The sequence below is a fragment of the Pongo abelii genome, chromosome 1 (genome assembly GCF_028885655.2).
Source record: "Pongo abelii isolate AG06213 chromosome 1, NHGRI_mPonAbe1-v2.0_pri, whole genome shotgun sequence".
NCBI lineage: Eukaryota > Metazoa > Chordata > Mammalia > Primates > Hominidae > Pongo > Pongo abelii.
The window spans coordinates 161,407,664-161,429,503 of NC_071985.2; the positions used below are offsets into that span (position 1 = coordinate 161,407,664).

The 21,840-nt window shown below is 34.7% G+C and overlaps 1 protein-coding gene across 2 annotated transcripts in view; it reads left to right on the forward strand.

Annotated features, from left to right (window-relative positions):
- Positions 1-21,840, forward strand: part of NEGR1 (neuronal growth regulator 1) — a 908,360-nt gene that overhangs the window by 610,547 nt on the left and 275,973 nt on the right. For both annotated transcript variants that reach the window (XM_054541955.2, NM_001133577.1), the window contains 1 exon segment: positions 5,602-5,733. In XM_054541955.2, the coding sequence (XP_054397930.1) occupies positions 5,602-5,733 (132 nt within the window).

A 21,840-nucleotide genomic window follows, 5' to 3' on the forward strand; every position in this document is an offset into this window, starting at 1 on the left:
TTCAATTTGGAAATGTTATGTACTCTTGCTCTGCCTTCAAGTTAACAATATTTTTTTCTTTGGTGTTTAATACACTGTTAATTTCTTCCAATTAAGACTTAATTTCATATATTTTGTGTTGCTATATAAATAATGTTTATTGTGTCATTTTTTTCTATCTGCCATTTGTTTCTTCATTATATTTATTTTTTGTAAAGACTTCAACATAATTATAGCCAACTGTATTTAAATTTTTTCTCTTATTTCCATTTTTTTTTCATTTCTAGGTCTCTTTCTATTGACTGTTTTTCCACTAGTTATAGTTCAGAGATTTCTGTTTGTTTAAATGTTTAGTCATTTTTAAAATTGGATATTGGACATTATGTTGTTAAGTGTTTAGATTTTGTTTTGTTCCTTTAAAAAGTGTTGGACTTTTTTTTAAACAGGCTCCTGTATCACCTGCAAATTATTTTGGTCCATTAAACCTTGTTATTAAGCTTTAAAGGATAGGCCAAAAAGAGTCTTTATTCTGGCTTTTATTCAGCCATACAACTAAGGCATTAGCCCTTTGGAATCTCCATCAGTCTCTGGTGATTATATTCTTGTTGATCAAAGATCAATATCTCTTTACCTTGTTTGAGCTCTAGAAATTGTCTGTCTTACAAATGCCCAGTTGTTTGTTTTTTCTTCAGATTTATGGGATTTTTTGCCTATGCAAGTACAGCCTAGTACTCAGCAATGACAAGAAAACACATGTAGATTTCTGTAGCTTTTTGTCTGTATGAGTTCCTTCTCTTTAAAACCTGCACCACTACTTCCATCCCCTTGGTCTACCTGAATTCCAATCTCTCTTTCCTTGACAATGCAAGACCACTGGGCTCTAGTTTCCACCTCTGTGAGCCTGGGATCTGAAAATTGCATGAGATAGAAAGCCATGAATATTAATTGTGGGGGTCACTGTGTTTACTTCTCTTCCATTAGAGATCAAAGTTCTGTGCTTCTTACTGTCCAATGTCTGAAAGGGTTTTTTTTTTTTTTTTTTTTTTTTTAAATGAGTGTTGCTCATTCTTTACTGGTTTATGGCAAGAAGGTAAGTCTGGCCATTGTTCCTAAATATAATAGCGATCTGAATGCCAGAGTTATCTTTTAAAATGTAATATTTAAAAATATGTAATATTTAGAAATGTAATGCTTTAAAATATTCTAATACTTTTTAACTTACGTTATTCTAATAATTCCTCAATTTATAATCCAAATTCTTCACATGGAATACAAGGCCTTCTAAGCTATAACTTCTCTTTATAGCTCCAGAGTCTCTTCTACCTACCCCTATGAAATTACTGTTCTGGCATAACCAAATGTTCAGAAATCTTCCTTTAAGTTATGACAGTGGAATTATGACAGCATAACACCCTATATTTATGCCAAATGTAGTAGTTATCATACTTCATTGAAATTGCCCACTTATACTTTCGTTTCCCAATAAACTTTGAAAGGGAAACAACCTTATTCAGTGGTCAGAGATCTTGTCACAATTAATATCCATTGAATGAATGTATAAATGGAAGAAAAGAAGGTAGGTAGGAAGGCAGGAAGAAAAGAAACAATTGATTTTGAGCTGATTTAAAAATTTTCCTTCAGTGCTCTCTACTGGATTATTACAAATATGTAACCAAAAAAACTCAAAAGCTTGAAGTTTTTCTTACTAATTACTTTTATTTGCTTTTGAAACCTGTTAGAATCATTTCAGTAGATGACTTCCATAATTTCATCTACCCATATACCTCCTCTTATTGCTCCATAAGCTCCATTATTTCTGTGCTCTAACAACACTTCTCAGACTTACATTACTTGATAGATTTGTGGTATAGTGTCATGAAATTTTTTTTGCTTCAAAATGAATGTCTTCATTAAATTTATTTTTCTGAACTTCATTTGTATTATTCAGAGAGATTAATAACCTCAGCAATTCATAAATTACATCACGTGTGTTTCTTTACCTATTGCCTTTGACAAATATTAAAATTAAATTAAAATTTGTATATGCAAGTAGAACTGCAAAATCTAAGGAAAATTGATAGAAAACTGTGCAGAATAATGGCTTCCAAAGATGTCCATGCCCTAGTCTTTGGAGTATATGACCATGTTACCTTACATGGTAAAAGACACTTTGCAGATGTGATTAAGGTTAGGAGCTAGAGATGAGGAAATTAGATTAGGCAGGTGGGCTCAGTTTAATCACATGAATCCTTAAAAGTGAAAGAAGAAAACAGTAGAGTGGTCGGAGAGTTGAGACTGGAGTAGAGGCAGTAGAGATTCAAAGTGGGATAAAGACCCAACATTTGCTGGTTTGGAAAATGGAGAAAGGGGAATATGAGTCAGGGAATGCTTGTAGCCTCCAAAAGCTGGAAATGGCCATAAGCTAACAGCCACCAAGAAAATGAAGACTTCACTGTTGCACAGCAGGAAACTTAATTCTCCCTACAACCTGAAAAACAAAGAAACAGATCTCCAGAAAAGAATCCTGAACCTCTGACACATTGATTTTAATCCAGTGAGACACTGTATTAGTTTTATACTGTTGCTATAACCAATTACCACAAACTTAGTGGCTAAAAAGAGCAAAAATTTATTATCTTTCAATTCTGTAGGTCAGAAACTCAGCACTGGTCTCATCAGACTCAAAGCAAGGTGTTGATAGGATGTGTCCCTTTTTGGAGGTTTTAAAGGATAATGAATTTTTTTTGTCAGCTGAGGGACATTTTAGTTTCCAGAGGCCACAGCTTTTCTGGGCTCATGCTCTACTTCCTCCATATTCAAAATCAACAGTGATTGGTAGAGCCTTTATCATTTTTCATCTCTTTGACTCACTCTTCTGTCTACCTCTTCTACTTTTAAGAATTCATGCAATTAGTATTGTCCTTCCCAGAACTCTGCTTATCTCAAGGTCCTTAACATTATTCACATCTGCAATGTTCCTATTGTCATATAAGCTAATCACTTTAGTGAATAGGATGTGAATAACTTTGAGGGGCCCATTATTCTGGTTACCATAGTCTTCTGCTAGATTTCTGACCTAAAGAACTATAAGGAAATAAATTCGCATGGTTTTAAGTCAGTAAAGTTGTGGTAATTTGTTATGGCAGCAATAAAATACTAATACAAGTACCAATAGAATTTTTCAGATATTGAATTGACGTGGTTAATTTACTGGTTTTAAGCAGTCAATTTGTGGTAATTTGTTATGGCAGCCATAGACAACTGATATAAGTACAAATAGCATCTTTCAGAGATTAAATTAACATATAGTGCTGTATAGTTCTAAGAATGACACATACATGTTTTAATTTAGTTTAGTGAGCTAAGTAACCATTCACAAATGAGAGAGTTAATGTAGTCTTTCAGTCATATACAAATCAGGCATGTAGGTTTTTAAGTTAGTTCTGGGTTTCATATGTGTAACTGGGCTCTTTAGCAAGATACTTAATCTCTTTAACTATCATAATCTTATTCTATGTAATGGAATTTACCTCATAAGTTTAAGGTTAACTGTAGAATTTAAGAGAGCATATGGTTCCTTACATATAATAATAAAAATTTAAAAAGGTAAATATTTTTATTTATGACATGATCAATCATTGGCTAAAAGAAAAGATTAATCTACCTTCTCTAACGAAATGTCAAATTTTCTGAATTTTCTATTATGTTGTTGTATCAGTTCCCTTTCACACTGCTGATAAAGATGTACCTGAGACTGAGAAGAAAAAGAGGTTTAATCGGACATACAGTTCCACATGGCTGAGGATGCCTCAGAAAAATGGTGGGAGGCAAAATGGTGGCAGGAAGAGAAAAAAGAGGAGGAAGCAAAAGCAGAAACCCCTGATAAACCCATCATATCTCATGAGACTTATTCACTATTATGAGACTAGCATGGAAAGACCAGCCCCCATGATTTAATTACCCACTAGGTCCCTCCCACAGCAAGTGACAATTCTGGGAGATACAATTCAAGTTGAGATTCGGGTGGGGACACAGCCATACCATATTATTCTGCCCCTGATCCCTCCAAATCTCATGTCTTCCCATCAGTACCTGATGTAGTATATTAATGTTCCTCATACTTTAATTTATATTTAATACCATCCTTACTCTTTATAATTTAAGTTATATTTTAAAAATTCTTGGAAGTGAAGTGTTTTTTTTTGATATATACATCAATAGGTTTTACAGACACATTTAAGCCTAGAGTATCTTCATTACAATAGTGAAAATAAGACTAAAAGAGCCAACTACCACTTCAGAAGTCTTACATTCCCCTTCTCTACAACTAGGATTAGATAGATAAATGGAAATACTACTTAATCATATATATTCTAAACACTGAAGATTTCAATTAGCAAACTCATAGTTACCTGGAGGGCAGACCATGCCACAGTTAATAAAGGCCCAGACACGGAAGTACATGGGGGAACATTGGGGGAAAATTATTGGGATGGACTTTAGGTTTGGAGGGCCATAACTAAAATTTATTTTGTTTGTTTCATTAAAATGAACATTCTTACTAGTTCTCCAATTTCTATATCATTACAGTGGTTTTGACAAGCTAGAAAGGGGAAGATAAAAATAATATTGACTTTTGAAAACAAACAATTTAATAGAAGCATTGCTTCATTCCACAATTCCCTTTGATATGCACTGGAATGTGATTTTTTTCAAGGCCTGTGCAAGGAGGTAGAAGGGTCTCCTCTCTTGAAATTCACAAAGGCTTATGCTACCTTTGCCACACTTCTGATAATTAGGATCCTATTCAATGACTCGATGTTTTCAAATAAACAAAAATTCCATTATTAAAGGAAGGAGCCTTTATTTTCTCAAATCTCATTCATTTGGGGGTAGTCTTTCTTCTGTTATTACATCTTTATATTTCTATTCTGCTGCTATTTTTTGTCACATAGAATGTTTTCTCACGAATATTTAAAAATAAAGATAATTTAGTTTGCTTTTGTGAAAACTTAACCCTTAGAGGGACAATTATTTTTTCCAAGATTTATTGCGTGAGTTATATATAGCGTGTACACTGTACCTTTCTTGGCAGCATTAATAATTTTGGAAACCAAAATATAGCAATGATTAAATATATATATATACTTTTTTCAAGACATCTGACTTGAATCCTTGAATAAGGGTAGGAGATTTCCCCCAAAAGAAAAGTAACATTTAGTTAGGTTAAGTGTCAAGTTTCTAGCTCACACGGTAGAAAAGTCAATATGTACCAAGTCATATTAGTGAATTTCATCTACACTGCTCAGAGGTTGTTGAACTCAATTACAGAAATGTGCAGAGTCTATTTGATGTGTGAAGAGGTTAGGAGACCACAATCAATTAAAAAGAACACATGTATATCCTGTTCTGGGGAAATAGTTGTTATAATATACCTCGTTTTGCTTCTGTTTTTTCTCTGAGTTTTCCTCTGAACATAGAAGAACAAAAGGTTTAATAATTCCCCAGTTTCATTTGGAATTGTTTTGTCAGCAATATCTTGTAAGAAGTCATGAAATTGTTGTTTTACTTGAATGAAGCCTCAGGCGGCTACAATTAAACATGCTGTATTCTTTTTTATAGCAAAACCATTTGAAAATGGACAATATTTGGACATTTATGGAATTACAAGGGACCAGGCTGGGGAATATGAATGCAGTGCGGAAAATGATGTGTCATTCCCAGATGTGAGGAAAGTAAAAGTTGTTGTCAACTGTAAGTGTCACCACCTTTTATCAAGATAAGTTCTGAGAAAAGATAAAACACCTTGAAAAATTCTGACTGAAATTTGTGTTGCTGTTTTTAAGAGGTTGTCTATTGGTAAAAATCACCTACTAACACTGAAGATGTGTAGATGTTGAAATGTTGGTTAAATTGGTTAATGTAACAATTGTCCCAAGTAAACCCACAATAATTCAGTTTGATGTACGGAGTGAAATGTGTTTAATACTCTCCTAGTTCCTGGCATTCTAAACTGTGGTGTCCTTACCTCAAAAGCACTGTAGCCATATGCTGGTGTTTCCCTCATGAGCTTTACCCGAAGTGCACTAACACTAAATTTAAGTGTGTAACTCCCAATCAAACCTGATGAAAATGAAATATACTGGTCTGTACTCAAAGAAAAGAGCTGAAGTGTGATGCTTCTGTTAGTTGGGTGACTTATTTCTATTTCGTTTGGGAAAAAGAAAGTGAAGAAAGAATTTTTCCATAAGCATTGTTGTTAAGAAGTTAGAATATAAATTGGATACCTGCAGAACCGTCAATGCTAGTATGTTACACACTTTTCCTCAATGCTCCCACCACACTGATATAAGATGATTTTCCAGTAACATCCTATTATATATCTTATGATCTCAATGGTAATGACTACAATTGTTTTTACTTTTCAAAAATCTCCCCTAAGTCTTTATCTAAAAAATGTTCATACCGTTTAACTTCTTCAAATAAAATACCTTTGGGATAATTGTATTTTACCCAAAGTATTTACAAACTATAGTTTTCATTTTTAAAATTGTACTTACTTGTCTTTCTATATATGGTCCTTGCTAATAATGTGCACGTGGTATTATGCCACAGATCAGAAGAAATTGTTCCAAATATATCCAGAAATGTTAAAGCTAATCAGCAGTTGTTTCATATTAATATGAGTCTTTCAGTTTCATGGGCCAAAAAATAACTTTCAAAACACTCCTAACAGTTGAGCTGTACACCAGAGCAAATCACTGTCATCAACTAACATTTGTCAGTGACTAATCTATATACTTAGGGTTGAACTGTCTCTATTATATTGCACAAATGTGCATGATATCAAGTCAGGAGGCAGTTTTTGGAGCAGTATTTCTCATGGAGTGTTCTGCAAACAAATTGTAGCAAAATCGCCAAAGAAACTCATTAAAAATGGAAAACTCCTGGGACCCACATCAGCCATGCTGAATCAGGATCCTTGGGATGGGGAGTGTATGGCCTGGAAACCTGAATTTTAAGAGGTTCCCACTGATTCTCAGGACTCTTATTGCAGAGGGCTACTGCTCATCCCTCTGGAACTCTGAAATAAGAGGTAGTAAACAAGTAAAAATTCCTGATTATTTATCACTAGCCATGCTTTTCTGAATATGTGTATACTGATTTTATTGTTGGAGGGTTGAGGGCTTGGGAAGTGGAGGGGAGGGAAGAGAGACATATATCTACTAAGGAAAGAATATTTTTAGCAGTGAGCACTAAGAAATGAAAAAGCAGAGTAAAATCTGTCAAATAAACAAGGCACCCAGCCCAGCAATCCTCTTGAACTCCAAGACCCAATAGGTCTTTAAAATGATGTCTCTGATAGGCATGAAATTGAAAACCCAGCTGCTGTACAGATTTGCATGGGACCTATACTCCATATACAAGCCACAACTGTTTTTGAATTAACACTTTTTCTTCCTCTGACTTTAGTTTGTTGCCACTTATTTAATCGGATTCTCTTTTCCCTAGTTAAGCAGGAAATTTAGACCGAGAAAGTCAACTTAAGGAGGCAGAAACTAAATAGATAGTTTGAGTAGGGAACTAAATAGATAGAAGAGAGTCTGTCCATAAAGCAAAAGAACAGAAACTGGGGAAAAAAGATACCAGGAACGCTGAAGAGTCTACAGCAGTTTCATGGATGCAGCGGACAAAGACAAAAGGCAGTGTATTACTCATAGCAATAGAAGTAGTCAGAGTATTGTCATTTTCTTGCATCAGTTCCTTAAGACCCAGTTACTACGAGGTGATAAGATGAGGGCTAGGTGACAACTGTACACAGTGGGCTTATGTCATAGTTGAAGCACCCTGAGCTTCAGAAAATTCTTTTTTAAAAAAATATATAATGGCAGCAAACAAACCTGCCCTTTGCCATAGAGAGAGAAATTATCTTTATTAAACTGGATTGTAAACAAATCTGCCCTTTACTCCATAGGGAGAACTACTTCTGTCTTCCAAGACTGAAAAGATAGAAACAAAAGCTGTCAGTGTCTCTGCTTACAAAGTGTGCAGAAATGTGAAAGACCCATGCAGAATTCTCTTCTAACACAAGATGGGAGCTGGAACATTTGAGGTAGAGCCTGAAGACATTCTATCGGGCTAACAAAGGTGTTTTATTGGCTTTATCAGGGTGTCAGACACTCTAGAATAGGTAGAGAATAAGACTTTGTTAATCACTTTAACTTAAGAGGGAAAACAGTAGGAAAAAGGGAGAAAAGTTTAAAACAGTAGGGAAGTGCTTTTTAAATCATGACAGAGGCTACCTTTTTTAAGAAAAAATTTCAGGTAGATAAGTACAGTTATAAGTCGACATATTGCTGCAGACATAATATTAACTTGTCTCATGTTAAGAAAATAGACCCAACAGGATTTTCAAATGATTTTAAACAATAACTTTTGCCATTTGCTTCTCCCTGAATCATACCTTTGATAATTCACCCTTTTCCAAATGTTCCATGAAAAACGGTTTAATACTGGTTTTGTTTACTACTAATTGTGTTTAATACTGGTGCCACACATATATAAGTGATATCTCAGGTGTGAAGGAGATGTGATTGTGAGTATGTCTGAAAATGTTTCTTGTTATGAAAGATTTGCAAAGTGTTAATTTTGTGAACTTGGCCCTTTAAAGTTCAAAAATTGAGAACTACTTGTAGATTTTGCTGAGCTGATTTCCCAGAGGAAATTAGCCAAAGCCTACTGAACAAAGTTTAGTTTGTCAAAGCCCAAAATTGAGCACAGTGGTCTATGTTATCAGCATGGAGCTACACATCCCCTGATAACCTGAAGATTCCCTGAAGATAGTATCATGCCAGGTTCAAGACGGCCCTTCCTTTCATCTTTATTAATCAATATTGATTGTGCACCTAGAATTATAGTAGCTTCATGAGTTATAATTTGAAGAGAAACTTTGTCCCTTTCCCCAATCGGGGTTCAAGATGAAATATAATACATTTTCATAAGCTCTGGTAGATTCAGTTATGTGGTAAGTCAATTTGAGAAGATTTAGGTTCCCTGAAATTTAGAAATGTTTAATGTTTTATTATTTGTCTAATACATCTGCCATGTTCACTATATATAGAAAATATACATATACAATACATATACAATATGTACAATACATATACAATACATATACTATATATAGAAAATATACATATACAATAAATAACATCATACCATATATACACAATAAACAACATTGTGGATTTCTGTTCAATTTAATTACATAGCAGTTTGTTGAGGTAATTGATATAATTGACTATATAATTGATTATACAGATAGAGCTAGTTGGTTGGTTGAATAAATCAGTTCATTTTGAGTTATTCACAGAAAGCCTTACTATAGATAGAAAGAAATTTGTAAGCATTAATTCAATGGGTTATTTCTAAGTAGGGGGATCTTAGGTGTTTATTCTCCATGTCTTTATTCGTAACTTTTTGCTTATGTGTTTGTGTATGCGTGTATTTCTTGTCCACTTTTTAAAAAAATAAAATAATGAAAAGGGGTCATGAAAATTATCATAATTAAACCTTGTGACACACACACACACACACACACACACACACACACGAGAAAAAAAATTGAGACATTTGATTAGCTAAGCCAAAGGGAACTAGTGGATTTAGACTTGGACAGATTCCCCATTTTATTTACATTCATGTTCTGTTCTTAGCAGAAGCCTTGTGGACACTAGGTTCATAGTTGTTATTGTAAATTACAAAATGAAAGAATGAATGAGTCTCAGAAAGCCCATGGATTCAAGTGAATTGAAAAACAAAACAAACAAAAAAAAAAAACAGGACACAGGAAAAATCTGGTTAGAAAAGGGAAGATCACAGTGAAAATCAAAAAGCTGATTTATTAGAAGTCAAATATAGAATTTGAAAAATTTAGAAAGTGTGATGAATCAAGTAATATAGATTTGTGTAAGAAAGTAGAATCCCAGGGATAAGAAATCAGCAAGGAATGGAAGACCTACCCCTTTAATATGAAGGTTACTAATAATAGTAAAATGAATGGAGTTCCCTAATCTTGTGACAGAGGCCATCTGTTCTCCACTCCATTTGTATGTATTCTTCCAGTTAAGAGTGCCAGTTTTGGAAATGTGGGCCTTATGGTCAGATATAATTTACTATAAGTATTAACAGGTAACTTACTGGTCCATAATTTACTGGGCCTTTGAAACCTTGCGTGAGGTATTTTACTTCCCTGACTCTCAGTTTTCACTTCTGTAAGTTCAGGGCAATAATACCTTATTTATATATATTTGTAAATTTATAAATGTTATAAATATATACATATATGTGAATGTAAGTGAACTGACTCCAGAATGTCAGCTCTATGTGGAAAAGGATTTTGCTGTCCTTTGTACACTGATGTACTGATGTGTTCCTGTTACTTAGAACAGTACCTGCTCCATAAAAAGGTGTCCAAAAATAGTTGTTGAATAAATAAAGGGTTAAACAGTTCAGAGTCCTCCAGGTGAATCATTCTACTAGGCAAAATAGAGAAAAGATATTAGGTTTGCCTCACAATTAATTTTTTTTCTCCCAGGAAAATTAGTAGATGGTGTCTTGACTAATATACTTCTAATACTATTTTTTTCTCCCCAAATATCCAGGTGGATTCAATAAAGATAACCTGAAATTTGCATACTGTTTTTACTCAGAGAGAAGCAGCACTAATTCCATTTTTTATAGATAAGAAAATTGAGATGCAGAGATATTAAAACATTTAATAATTGCCCTGATTTTGAAGAACAAAACAGATGTCAGTAAAAAGAGCTGCTAATTGGAAAAAAACAAAGAGCCAACCAGACTAAGGTGAAAAGAGCTCTAGACGTTATTTCGATTTTTACTCACGGAAGTCAGGTCTAAATATTGACCATTTTATTTGGTATCAGAAATTATTTTGTACACACGTTTTCAGTAAAATAGAATTGATTAATTCTTCCTATGATCAAATAAATAGTAAAGTCATTTTTGGGTGCGCTGTGAAGTAAGTTTTTTATCCAATAAGTTACAGGCACATATTTGTGTATTATTTTGCATCTGCTGCATATTCATTTATGCAAATATTCATGTTATCTTCCAATAAAATAGCTCCAAACATGTGGAATTGAATGTTCCCATTAGTATAACTTAGTACAATTATACAGAAGCTTGAAATGAGAAGCCACTGGGGAGTAAGAGGAGGAGGCTTCTAGGGAAATGACCAGTTTTTTTAAGCTACTTCTAAAGTTTTCTCCAAAACCTTGGGCAATTTAGGCAATATGTCAGACTTAAGACTAGAAGAAATTGCAGATCACAAATGGCCATCACCTTGAATAAAGGGAAAATCTCGGTATTCAAAGTTTGAGTAGGGCAAAGGCACTATCATGGGACTACAAGAAAACAGAGTTATTTGAATTCATAGGCATCACCTTAGTGTTTTATTTCTGGATCCATTTTATGCCCCTAAATTTACTTTTCATTTACTTCATCTTTCATATCTGCTTGTAATTTAGGATACTCTTCTGTATTTTATGTTTCTTTTTAAGCTAATTAACACTTATTTGGAACAACTCAGGGGATAAAAAGGCATATAGTTGTCTTTGAAATAAAGTATTAGTTCCTATAACATCTCTAATGATGATCCACTTTGGTACATCTGCATTTATATATTCACTTAGTTATTTACTTACTGCTTACTATAAGAGAATCAAGGTGCTACACCCTGGGCTACTGTTTTCAAAACTCATTATCCAGGAAAGGAGAAAAATAAAAGAAACCCATAGTTTTAATACAGTGTGACAAGTGCTTTGATAAACCAATCGTAAGGTGCTATGCAAGGATATAAGATATACACCAAACTCAGCCTTGGGGTTTCATTGAAAGCTGCTAATATGCCTTAGCCCTGATGGAGTTTAAAGGATTAAATTGAATTAGACAGATTTCTAAAATTAAAAAAAAAGGAACGAAAGATCTTCCAGACAGAAGAAACATCATTTGCTTAGCTTCATAAGAGTTTTTTTTTTTTTAATTATTATACTTTAAGTTTTAGGGTACATGTGCACAATGTGCAGGTTAGTTACATATGTATACATGTGCCATGCTGGTGTGCTGCACCCATTAACTCGCCATTTAGCATTAGGTATATCTCCTAATGCTATCCCTCCCCCCTACCCCCACCCCACAACTGTCCCCAGAGTGTGATGTTCCCCTTCCTGTGTCCATGTGTTCTCATTGTTCAATTCCCATCTATGAGTAAGAACAAGCTGTGTTTGGTTTTTTGTCCTTGAGATAGTTTACTGAGAATGATGATTTCCAATTTCATCCATGTCCCTACAAACGACATGAACTCATCATTTTTTATGGCTGCATAGTATTCCATGGTGTATATGTGCCACATTTTCTTAATCCAGTCTATCATTGTTGGACATTTGGGTTGGTTCCAAGTCTTTGCTATTGAGAATAGTGCCACAATAAACATACGCGTGCATGTGTCTTTATAGCAGCATGATTTATAGTCCTTTGGGTATATACCCAGTAATGGGATGGCTGGGTCAAATGGTATTTCTAGTTCTAGATCCCTGAGGAATCGCCACACTGACTTCCACAATGGTTGAACTAGTTTACAGTCCCACCAACAGTGTAAAAGTGTTCCTATTTCTCCACATCCTCTCCAGCACCTGTTGTTTCCTGACTTTTTAATGATTGCCATTCTAACTGGTGTGAGATGGTATCTCATTGTGGTTTTGATTTGCATTTCTCTGATGGCCAGTGATGATGAGCATTTTTTCATGTGTCTTTTGGCTGCATAAATGTCTTCTTTTGAGAAGTGTCTGTTCATATCCTTTGCCCACTTTTTGATGGGATTGTTTGTTTTTTTCTTGTAAATTTGTTTGAGTTCATTGTAGATTCTGGATATTAGGCCTTTGTCAGATGAATAGGTTGCGAAAATTTTCTCCCATTTTGTAGGTTGCCTGTTCACTCTGATGGGAGTTTGTTTTGCTGTGCAGAAGCTCTTTAGTTTAATTAGATCCCATTTGTCAATTTTGGCTTTTGTTGCCATTGCTTTTGGTGTTTTAGACATGAAGTCCTTGCCCATGCCTATGTCCTGAATGGTAATGCCTAGGTTTTCTTCTAGGGTTTTTATGGTTTTAGGTCTAACGTTTAAGTCTTTAATCCATCTTGAATTAATTTTTGTATAAGGTGTAAGGAAGGGATCCAGTTTCAGCTTTCTACATATGGCTAGCCAGTTTTCCCAGTACCATTTATTGAATAGGGAATCCTTTCCCCATTGCTTGTTTTTCTCAGGTTTGTCAAAGATCAGATAGTTATAGGTATGCGGCATTATTTCTGAGGGCTCTGTTCTGTTCCATTGATCTATATCTCTGTTTTGGTACCAATACCATGCCGTTTTGGTTACTGTAGCCTTGTAGTATAGTTTGAAGTCAGGTAGCGTGATGCCTCCAGCTTTGTTCTTTTGGCTTAGGATTGACTTGGCAATGTGGGCTCTTTTTTGGTTCCATATGAACTTTAAAGTAGTTTTTTCCAATTCTGTGAAGAAAGTCATTGGTAGCTTGATGGGGATGGCATTGAATCCATAAACTACCTTGGGCAGTATGGCCATTTTCACAATATTGATTCTTCCTATCCATGAGCATGGAATGTTCTTCCATTTGTTTGTATCCTCTTTTATTTCATTGAGCAGTGGTTTATAGTTCTCCTTGAAGGGGTCCTTCACATCCCTTGTAAGTTGGATTCCTAAGTATTTTATTCTCTTTGAAGCAATTGTGGATGGGAGTTCACTCATGATTTGGCTCTCTGTTTGTCTGTTATTGGTGTATAAGAATGCTTGTGATTTTTGTACGTTGATTTTGTATCCTGAGACTTTGCTGAAGTTGTTTATCAGCTTAAGGAGATTTTGGGCTGAGACAATGGGGTTTTCTAGATATACAATCATGTCGTCTGCAAACAGGGACAATTTGATTTCCTCTTTTCCTAATTGAATACCTTTTATTTCCTTTTCCTGCCTAATTGCCCTGGCCAGAACTTCCAACACTATGTTGAATAGGAGTGGTGAGAGAGGGCATCCCTGTCTTGTGCCAGTTTTCAAAGGGAATGCTTCCAGTTTTTGCCCATTCAGTATGATATTGGCTGTGGGTTTGTCATAGATAGCTCTTATTATTTTGAGATACATCCCATCAATACCTAATTTATTGAGAGTTTTTAGCATGAAGGGTTGTTGAATTTTGTCAAAGGCCTTTTCTGCATCTATTGAGATAATCATGTGGTTTTTGTCTTTGGTTCTGTTTATATGCTGGATTACATTTATTGATTTGCATATATTGAACCAGCCTTGCATCCCAGGGATGAAGCCCACTTGATCATGGTGGATAAGCTTTTTGATGTGCTGCTGGATTCAGTTTGCCAGTATTTTATTGAGGATTTTTGCATCAATGTTCTTCAAGGATATTGGTCTAAAATTCTCTTTTTTGGTTGTGTTTCTGCCCGGCTTTGGTATCAGGATGATGCTGGCCTCATAAAATGATTGGAATAGTTTCAGAAGGAATGGTGCCAGTTCCTCCTTGTACCTCTGGTAGAATTCGGCTGTGAATCCATCTGGTCCTGGACTCTTTTTGGTTGGTAAGCTATTGATTATTGCCACAATTTCAGATCCTGTTATTGGTCTATTCAGAGATTCAACTTCTTCCTGGTTTAGTCTTGGAAGGGTGTATGTGTCGAGGAATTTATCCATTTCTTCTGGATTTTCTAGTTTATTTGCGTAGAGGTGTTTGTAGTATTCTCTGATGGTAGTTTGTATTTCTGTGGGATCGGTGGTGATATCCCCTTTATCATTTTTTATTGCGCCTATTTGATTCTTCTCTCTTTTTTTCTTTATTAGTCTTGCTAGCAGTCTATCAATTATGGGACAGAATGTTGTTTGTTTAGTCAGGGTACAATGGGCTGGGTCAGACCAAGACACAAAACAGAAAAGAAGGTTAAGCATTGTGGAGTGAAGCAGGACTGGATGAGGTGAGAGTTAGTGAATTTCCATAGGCATATTTAGATTCAGTGTTTCATAATGAAAAAAGAATAAATTTCAGATGCAAGAACTGCTCAGAGGTTATCTGAATATTAAACAAATGAAATTAAATACTTTTATTGTTTACATTCACAAAGAATACTTAGAAGATTTCTGTTTTTTTCATGGCAAGAGTAAGAGAAGAGATTAAAATAATAATACTGAGAACAATGCCAACCAAAAGAGATATGAGGAGCTAAGAAATATGAAGGAAACTTCCCAAAAGTACTGAACATTAAATATTAGAAACATCAATAATCACCCAAAAAATACTTAAGTAAAATACTTCTTAACACAACAAAACTGAAAAAAACAAAGAATTAAACCTTTTTTATTCATCTTGGGACTTTCATGGTGTAAAAAGTTAACATTTAATTCTATGATTTCTATAATCCATCAGTTGAAGTAAAACTGTTATTACACATGCAGTTAAAGAATACATGAATTTTTCTATTGAGGGAGACATAGTTGGACCTTTGTTTTAAATGTTAGACATACAGTTCAATTAATGACTAGTGTGCCAAGACTATTTTTACTTAATGAGTCTGATATCCAGTTTAACTTAAGTGTATTCTCCCATACATTTATCTTTGTTAAGAGGATTTAGTGTTAAGGGTCTATGAGTGATCTTTTGCCTTTTGTTCGTGGAACATCAACATGCTTCTGTAGTAATGAAATATGCATATTTTTATTATTTCTCCTTTTCCTAAAAGTGAAAAATAAAACAATTTCTTTCCTTTAATACAGGAGCAAAATGTTTTGCTAGATGGGAGCCTGTGTTTATTTTGTTTGTAGTTCTTTTTAGATTGGCAATCATCACTTCAAAAAATATACATGAAGTAATAGGAATAATAGAGTTTGACTATGAACTAGCAGTAAGAAAGCAATTTCTAACAGGGTAAAATACTCTGGATTGAAAATGACTCCACGCCAAACTGAAGAAAAGTGATAAAGTCAAAGTCAGGAAAGAACAAACAATGGCAAATCTCAATCTCTCTCTCTGTCTCTCTCTCCATATATATATATGTGTGTGTGTGTGTGTGTGTGTGTGTGTAATATAACTTATATGTGTGCATTTGTGATGGTGTATTCCTCTAGATTCATGTTCTAATAAGCAGCCAAAGGACCAAACCTTGAAAATCATCACAGGGTACCTTTTGCTAAATATATTCTTCAAAATGATCTAGAAGTTTCAAACATTACTTTAGTCAGTACAAACATATAGTTTATAACCTGTATTTATCTAAATCTAGCTTTTTCAGCATGTTTCCTCAGCGCTTCCAGAAAAAAAAGTGTTGCTTCAGTACATGAAGCAAGACAATTTATGGATTGAATTCTTTTAAACCAATATGGGAGAGCCATTTATAGAATGAACAACATTGAATTAATCCCCTTGGGTCTTTGCCATATCATCATTATTAAACTTCAGAGGAATTGCCAAATATGCTTATGTCTGACAATGCACATGTTTGTGTGTTTTTTGTATGTGTATACGTGTGTGAAGGGAGAGAAGTGGAATGATTAGGGGCAGAGTATGGTAGAAATAGTATAAATAATAGCAGTATGTACAAGAATTATGGCAGACAAATTTGGAACAAAAGCATCCAAATTGTGGGGAAACAGCCTTGGTACATTCAAGCTTGCTAGCTTGTCTTCACTCATTTCTTTCTTATTTATCTATTCTATCTGTTAAATGATAAATGTTAAAATAACGTTAAATATCTGTTAATGATATTTAATGTTATTTTATTTACATTTATTTAATGTTAATTTATTTACATTACATTTATTTAATTACATTTATTATATTACATTTATTTAATGTTAATTTATTTGTGACTGCCATATTATTCGTTTCCTCTCCTCTCTTTCCTCTTATTTCTACTCAGATGTATAGTGATACTTAACCAACTTTTGAAAGACATCTATATAATGAAGATTAATAATGAATTTTATTCAGTCACCTTGGAAACATTTTAAATATATGGATTGCCAAATAATCACTCACCAAATATACTGAATTATTCAGTCTATATTTACCTATAAATCAATGGGCATAACTGCTTTTTCAAAATTTACTAGGTGATAAAATTTTGGGTTTAGGTATTACAGGATAATGAAAATAAAACAGAAGAGAAAGGCAGAAGATCTGAATTCTGTTTTTAATTCAGTTACTTAACTAATTATACAACTTTGGGCAAAATACTTAAATCTAGGTCTCAATCTCCCCATTTAGAAAATGAGGGAATCACTCTCTGGTACCACCTACTCCTGACATTATGATGTTTTTCTGATAGTTATTTAAGTTTTATAGAGACTGCATGAATTCATCTCCTAACAGGCAGGGAGCAAAGGTTTAAAGCCACTGTTTGGCTTCAGTCAAATGATTCTGGATAATCTCAGACTTTTGCTTTGTGAATTCTTTGAGAAATTAATAAGGATGATAATTTAGTTCTATTATGCATTGTTGGCAAATCTGGGCAAACTTTTCATCCTTTAAAATGTAATTCATGTGAAGAATAAGTACAGTAATAAAGACATAAATTTCAGAGAACCTTAAGGGAGAAATTCTGTTTATGCAATGGAGTGTGACAGAGGATGACAAAAATGGGATTTGGAATCAGACATGAGTTTTAATCTTAGCTCAGTCACTTATAAACTATGGGATACTGGGGAAATTAGCTAATTTCTCAGAGGCTCAGCTTTCCTGTATAAAAAAACTGGAGACAATTATAAGCACCTTAAAGATTGGCTGTGAGCTTTGTCATAATACATTTAAAACAACAAGAATGACTGCTGCAAGGCCAATGATTTTGTATATCAATAGTATTAGAAAGTAGCATTTTGTTTACATGTCAACCTTCTCTGTAGCCTGTGAACTCTTTAGAAAGGGAAACTCTTGGGAGGCCAAGGAAGGTGGATCGCCTGAGGTTAGGAATTCGAGACCAGCCTGGCCAACATGGCGAAACTCCACATCTACTAAAGATACGAAAATTAGTTGGGCATGGTGGTGAGCACCTGTAATCCCAGCTACTTGGGAGGCTGAGGTGGGAGAAAATTGGACCTGGGAGGGAGAGGTTGCAGTGAGCCAAGAATGCGCCGTTGCACTCCAGCTCGGGGTGACAGAGCAAGACTCTGTCTCAAAAAAAAAAAGATATATATATATATATAATATGTATATGAGAAAAGGGAAACTCCTCCAGTTCACCTTAGTTTTCCAGGCAATGTAACACAGTGGCTACAAAGTCAGGCTCTGTAGCTGGGCACCCTGGCTTTAAATCCAACCTGGGTCACTTACGACCATGCAGACTTGGTCAAGTCATTAAGCTTTGTGTATGCCAGTTTCTTCAACTATAAAGTGAGAGCATGAGGATTAACTGAGTTAAGACATGAGATCGATTAGTGCATATTATTATTCCCAGTACCTAGGACAGTGACTGGTAATCAATGTATGTTGATAGAATAAATAAATAAATATAAAATATGCACACCTAGAATTCTACAGTTGAAAAATGTTCATAAAATTGCCAAATTTCTTCATCTTCTAGATGTATATATTTGAATTTAGGTAGCTTTGGAAATTAATTCATGGAATTCATGGAAGGGCTAAGAATGAAACCTTAATCCTAATTCTAGGTCTGAGGCTGCTTTAACTATACTAGCCTGCTTTCACGTAAATTGAAAAAGGAACCTACTTATTCTCAACAAACTGTGTAAACTAGGGAGACTTTTAGAAAGATAGTAAACTCTGCAGGATGAGAAAAGAGGATCACTGTGTATGAAAAGAAACTATTTCAATAACCAGAATGTGCACAGGTGCTAGCTGTCAGAATGGCTGACACTGAAATAAAGTGCAGAACCAGGAAAGTTAGGATTCCCAGTGAATAGAGAAAACAATCACAATAAATAATCCTTTAGAACGATGCTGCACTCAGAATAGATGTGTTCACATATTATCTGAAATAAGAGCTTTTGTTTAATAGTGAACATAATGAAATCCCAGCATCATGCAGTCAGCCTGCTTGCTGCTACACAGAAAAGCTAACAGCAGTGCAAAAAACAAATGAATAAAAACAAAACAAAATGCCCACTGTGCCTGGGGCATTAAACAGTTATGTATTTCATAGATAAAATGAAAGATAACAAAATTTTATTTAGGGCACTGTGGGTGTGTTCCATGTTTATAAGATTCACTACTCTACTCTTAATGCCTTGAGAACCATATATATTCAGCCTACCAAGAACTTAAAAGCAGTTTGGTGGCAATTATAAAGACAAAATATCTTAAGCCTCCTCCCCAGTTGTTTAAAGGTTTAGGTTAGCAATTTGGATAAAACACATAAATTTTTAAGTAATATGAGACATAGTAGCCTAATACATATTAATTTTTCTGCAATAAATCATACTTTGACCTAGTCTAAACAAGTAAGTGTTCTGTATCCTAGAACAGATGTTGAGAGTGTTTTCCTCATTTAGTATAACCTGCTAGTGTACATTTACATAATAGGATGGAGGGAAGTATATCAGTAATTAGCTGAAGTTCAGAAATGCTACATTTGTTAATGCTGTTTCATCTTTGTGAGCATATTGGGTTTGCAAACCCTTCTGTTTTTCCCTGTGGATGTCAAAAGGACTTTGAAGCTTCCATGTAATTTACTTGAGGATGCAGTCTCTCATGAATTGTTCTGTACTGAGAACAGCTGATGATTTGTGAATTCTTTAGGAGTCAAGTTGTGTAATTCTGACTAATAGTTCAGTGTCCTTATAGAATTTTCTAGATTATTCAATGGGGTAAAGGTAATTTATCGAATACTGTTTTCATCTTCTTCCTGCGCCTACTGCTTGGACTACATTGTCTAGCCTGGTTTGGAGTTAGCTTTGGCCCTGTGACTGAGTTCTAGTGCAAGAAATGTAAGCAGGAGTGGCATGGGCCACTTCCAGGCAAAGCCTATAAAACTTCACATGCATGCTCTGCTATGCTTATTTTCCTTTCTAATTAATGGGAATACTAATCCATTAGCTTTCAGGATGACCTTGAAAGCTACATGTTGAAGATAACAAAGCTGCCATGTGTGAGCCCTGGATGATTCTGTGCAGCAGAATATCCCTACCCCTACCCCATTTCACTCCCCACCTTTCACTGAACTAAATTATTATGGGCTTTTAGGTGAGTGGGAACCAAACATTTTTTGTTGCCTCATTGTGTGTTTGAGTCTATTTGTTCCCAAAGTTCAGCCTCCTCTGACTACTACAGTCAAGAATATAGGCTCAAATATACTAAATACAATAAAAAATTTTGCATCACATCTTACTTCAAAATTTTTGCCTGAAAGAAATGATAAAAAGCTTCCTGAGAAGAGTAGAGAGATAATGGATTTTTCTTTCCTCCTATATGAAGTATAGCCTACGAAATTTCTGTTTGCAAATTTTGTGAGTCATAGTGAAAAAAAAAAGGTCTATGAGTCTCATGCCTTTGAGGCTACCTATGATTTTGCTCAGAAACACAACTGGATTTAAAATAGCATCTGACCATTAACCTCTGACATAAACTTTTCTGACAATAATTTTTGAAACCAGCTAAGCTCAGTTGCAATGCCAAAAAATTGGCATAAACAAGATTTCATAAGTTTCTTCAAAAAAGTATTTAATTCACGTTTATATAATATAAATTTAGAAACTGAATACCAACGATCTGGATATGAAATCCAAGGTTATACTTTTTTAAACACCAGTAATTGACAGATTTAGGTGAATAGAAGAATGGAGAGAAAAATAAATTTGGTGTGGGGAGGAAGGGGGAAGTGGAGCACACACATGGAGAGGCAATGAAAGCACGCTCTATGTTATCTTTCATTTGCTAAAGAAAAGTAACCTCGGCCCGCGGTGGCTCATGCCTATAATCCCAGCACTTTGGGAAGCCAATGCGGGCAGAGAACGAGGTCAGGAGTTCAAGAGCAGCCTGGTCAGTATGGTGAAACCCCGTCTCTACTAAAAGTACAAAATTAGCCAGGTGTGGTGGTGCATGCCTGTAATCCCAGCTACTGGGAAGGCTGAGGCAGGAGAATCGCTTGAACCCGGGAGGCGGAGTTTGCAGTGAGCCAAGATCACGCCATTGCACTCCAGCCTGGGCAAAAAGAGTGAAACTCCATCTCAAAAAAAAAAAACCTCAATTAATTATTGAATTTGATAATCCAAGAAACATGAATAATATCACTAAATGCTAAAAGTAAACCCGATTATAAATGAATGCAGGAAACATAAACAGAAGTCTTTTTACTTGTAGCCAAATGGGAAGAGAAATCCACGAAGTATAAAAATTGAAACACGCACAAAAAGAGAAAAGTAAATGAAAACATCAGTAATGTAACAGACTAACATGATTAATTGAACACTAAAGGGAAAAATTACTGGGTTTGTGCTTTAATACATTGGTATTTATTATATACCAATATAATAAACAATTATATATTGCTTGTGTAAGACAAACCTAAAGCGAAATGAAGAAAAAATACCTTAAAGAATTAATAAAGATGTATTGAAGCAATTCAAAATAAATGAAAACAGATTAAAAATTTTTTTTACATTGTGAAGTTTGAGAGAACACAGTACAAAGCCTAGTAATCTTCCCTCATGAATTTATAACCAACTGAAAGATAGAAGCAGGAATATGACAAATTGAAAGCCAACCATATTACCGGGAGAATGGAGGGGAATCAATGTAGGTACCTCCTGAGAAGGATGGTTCTAAA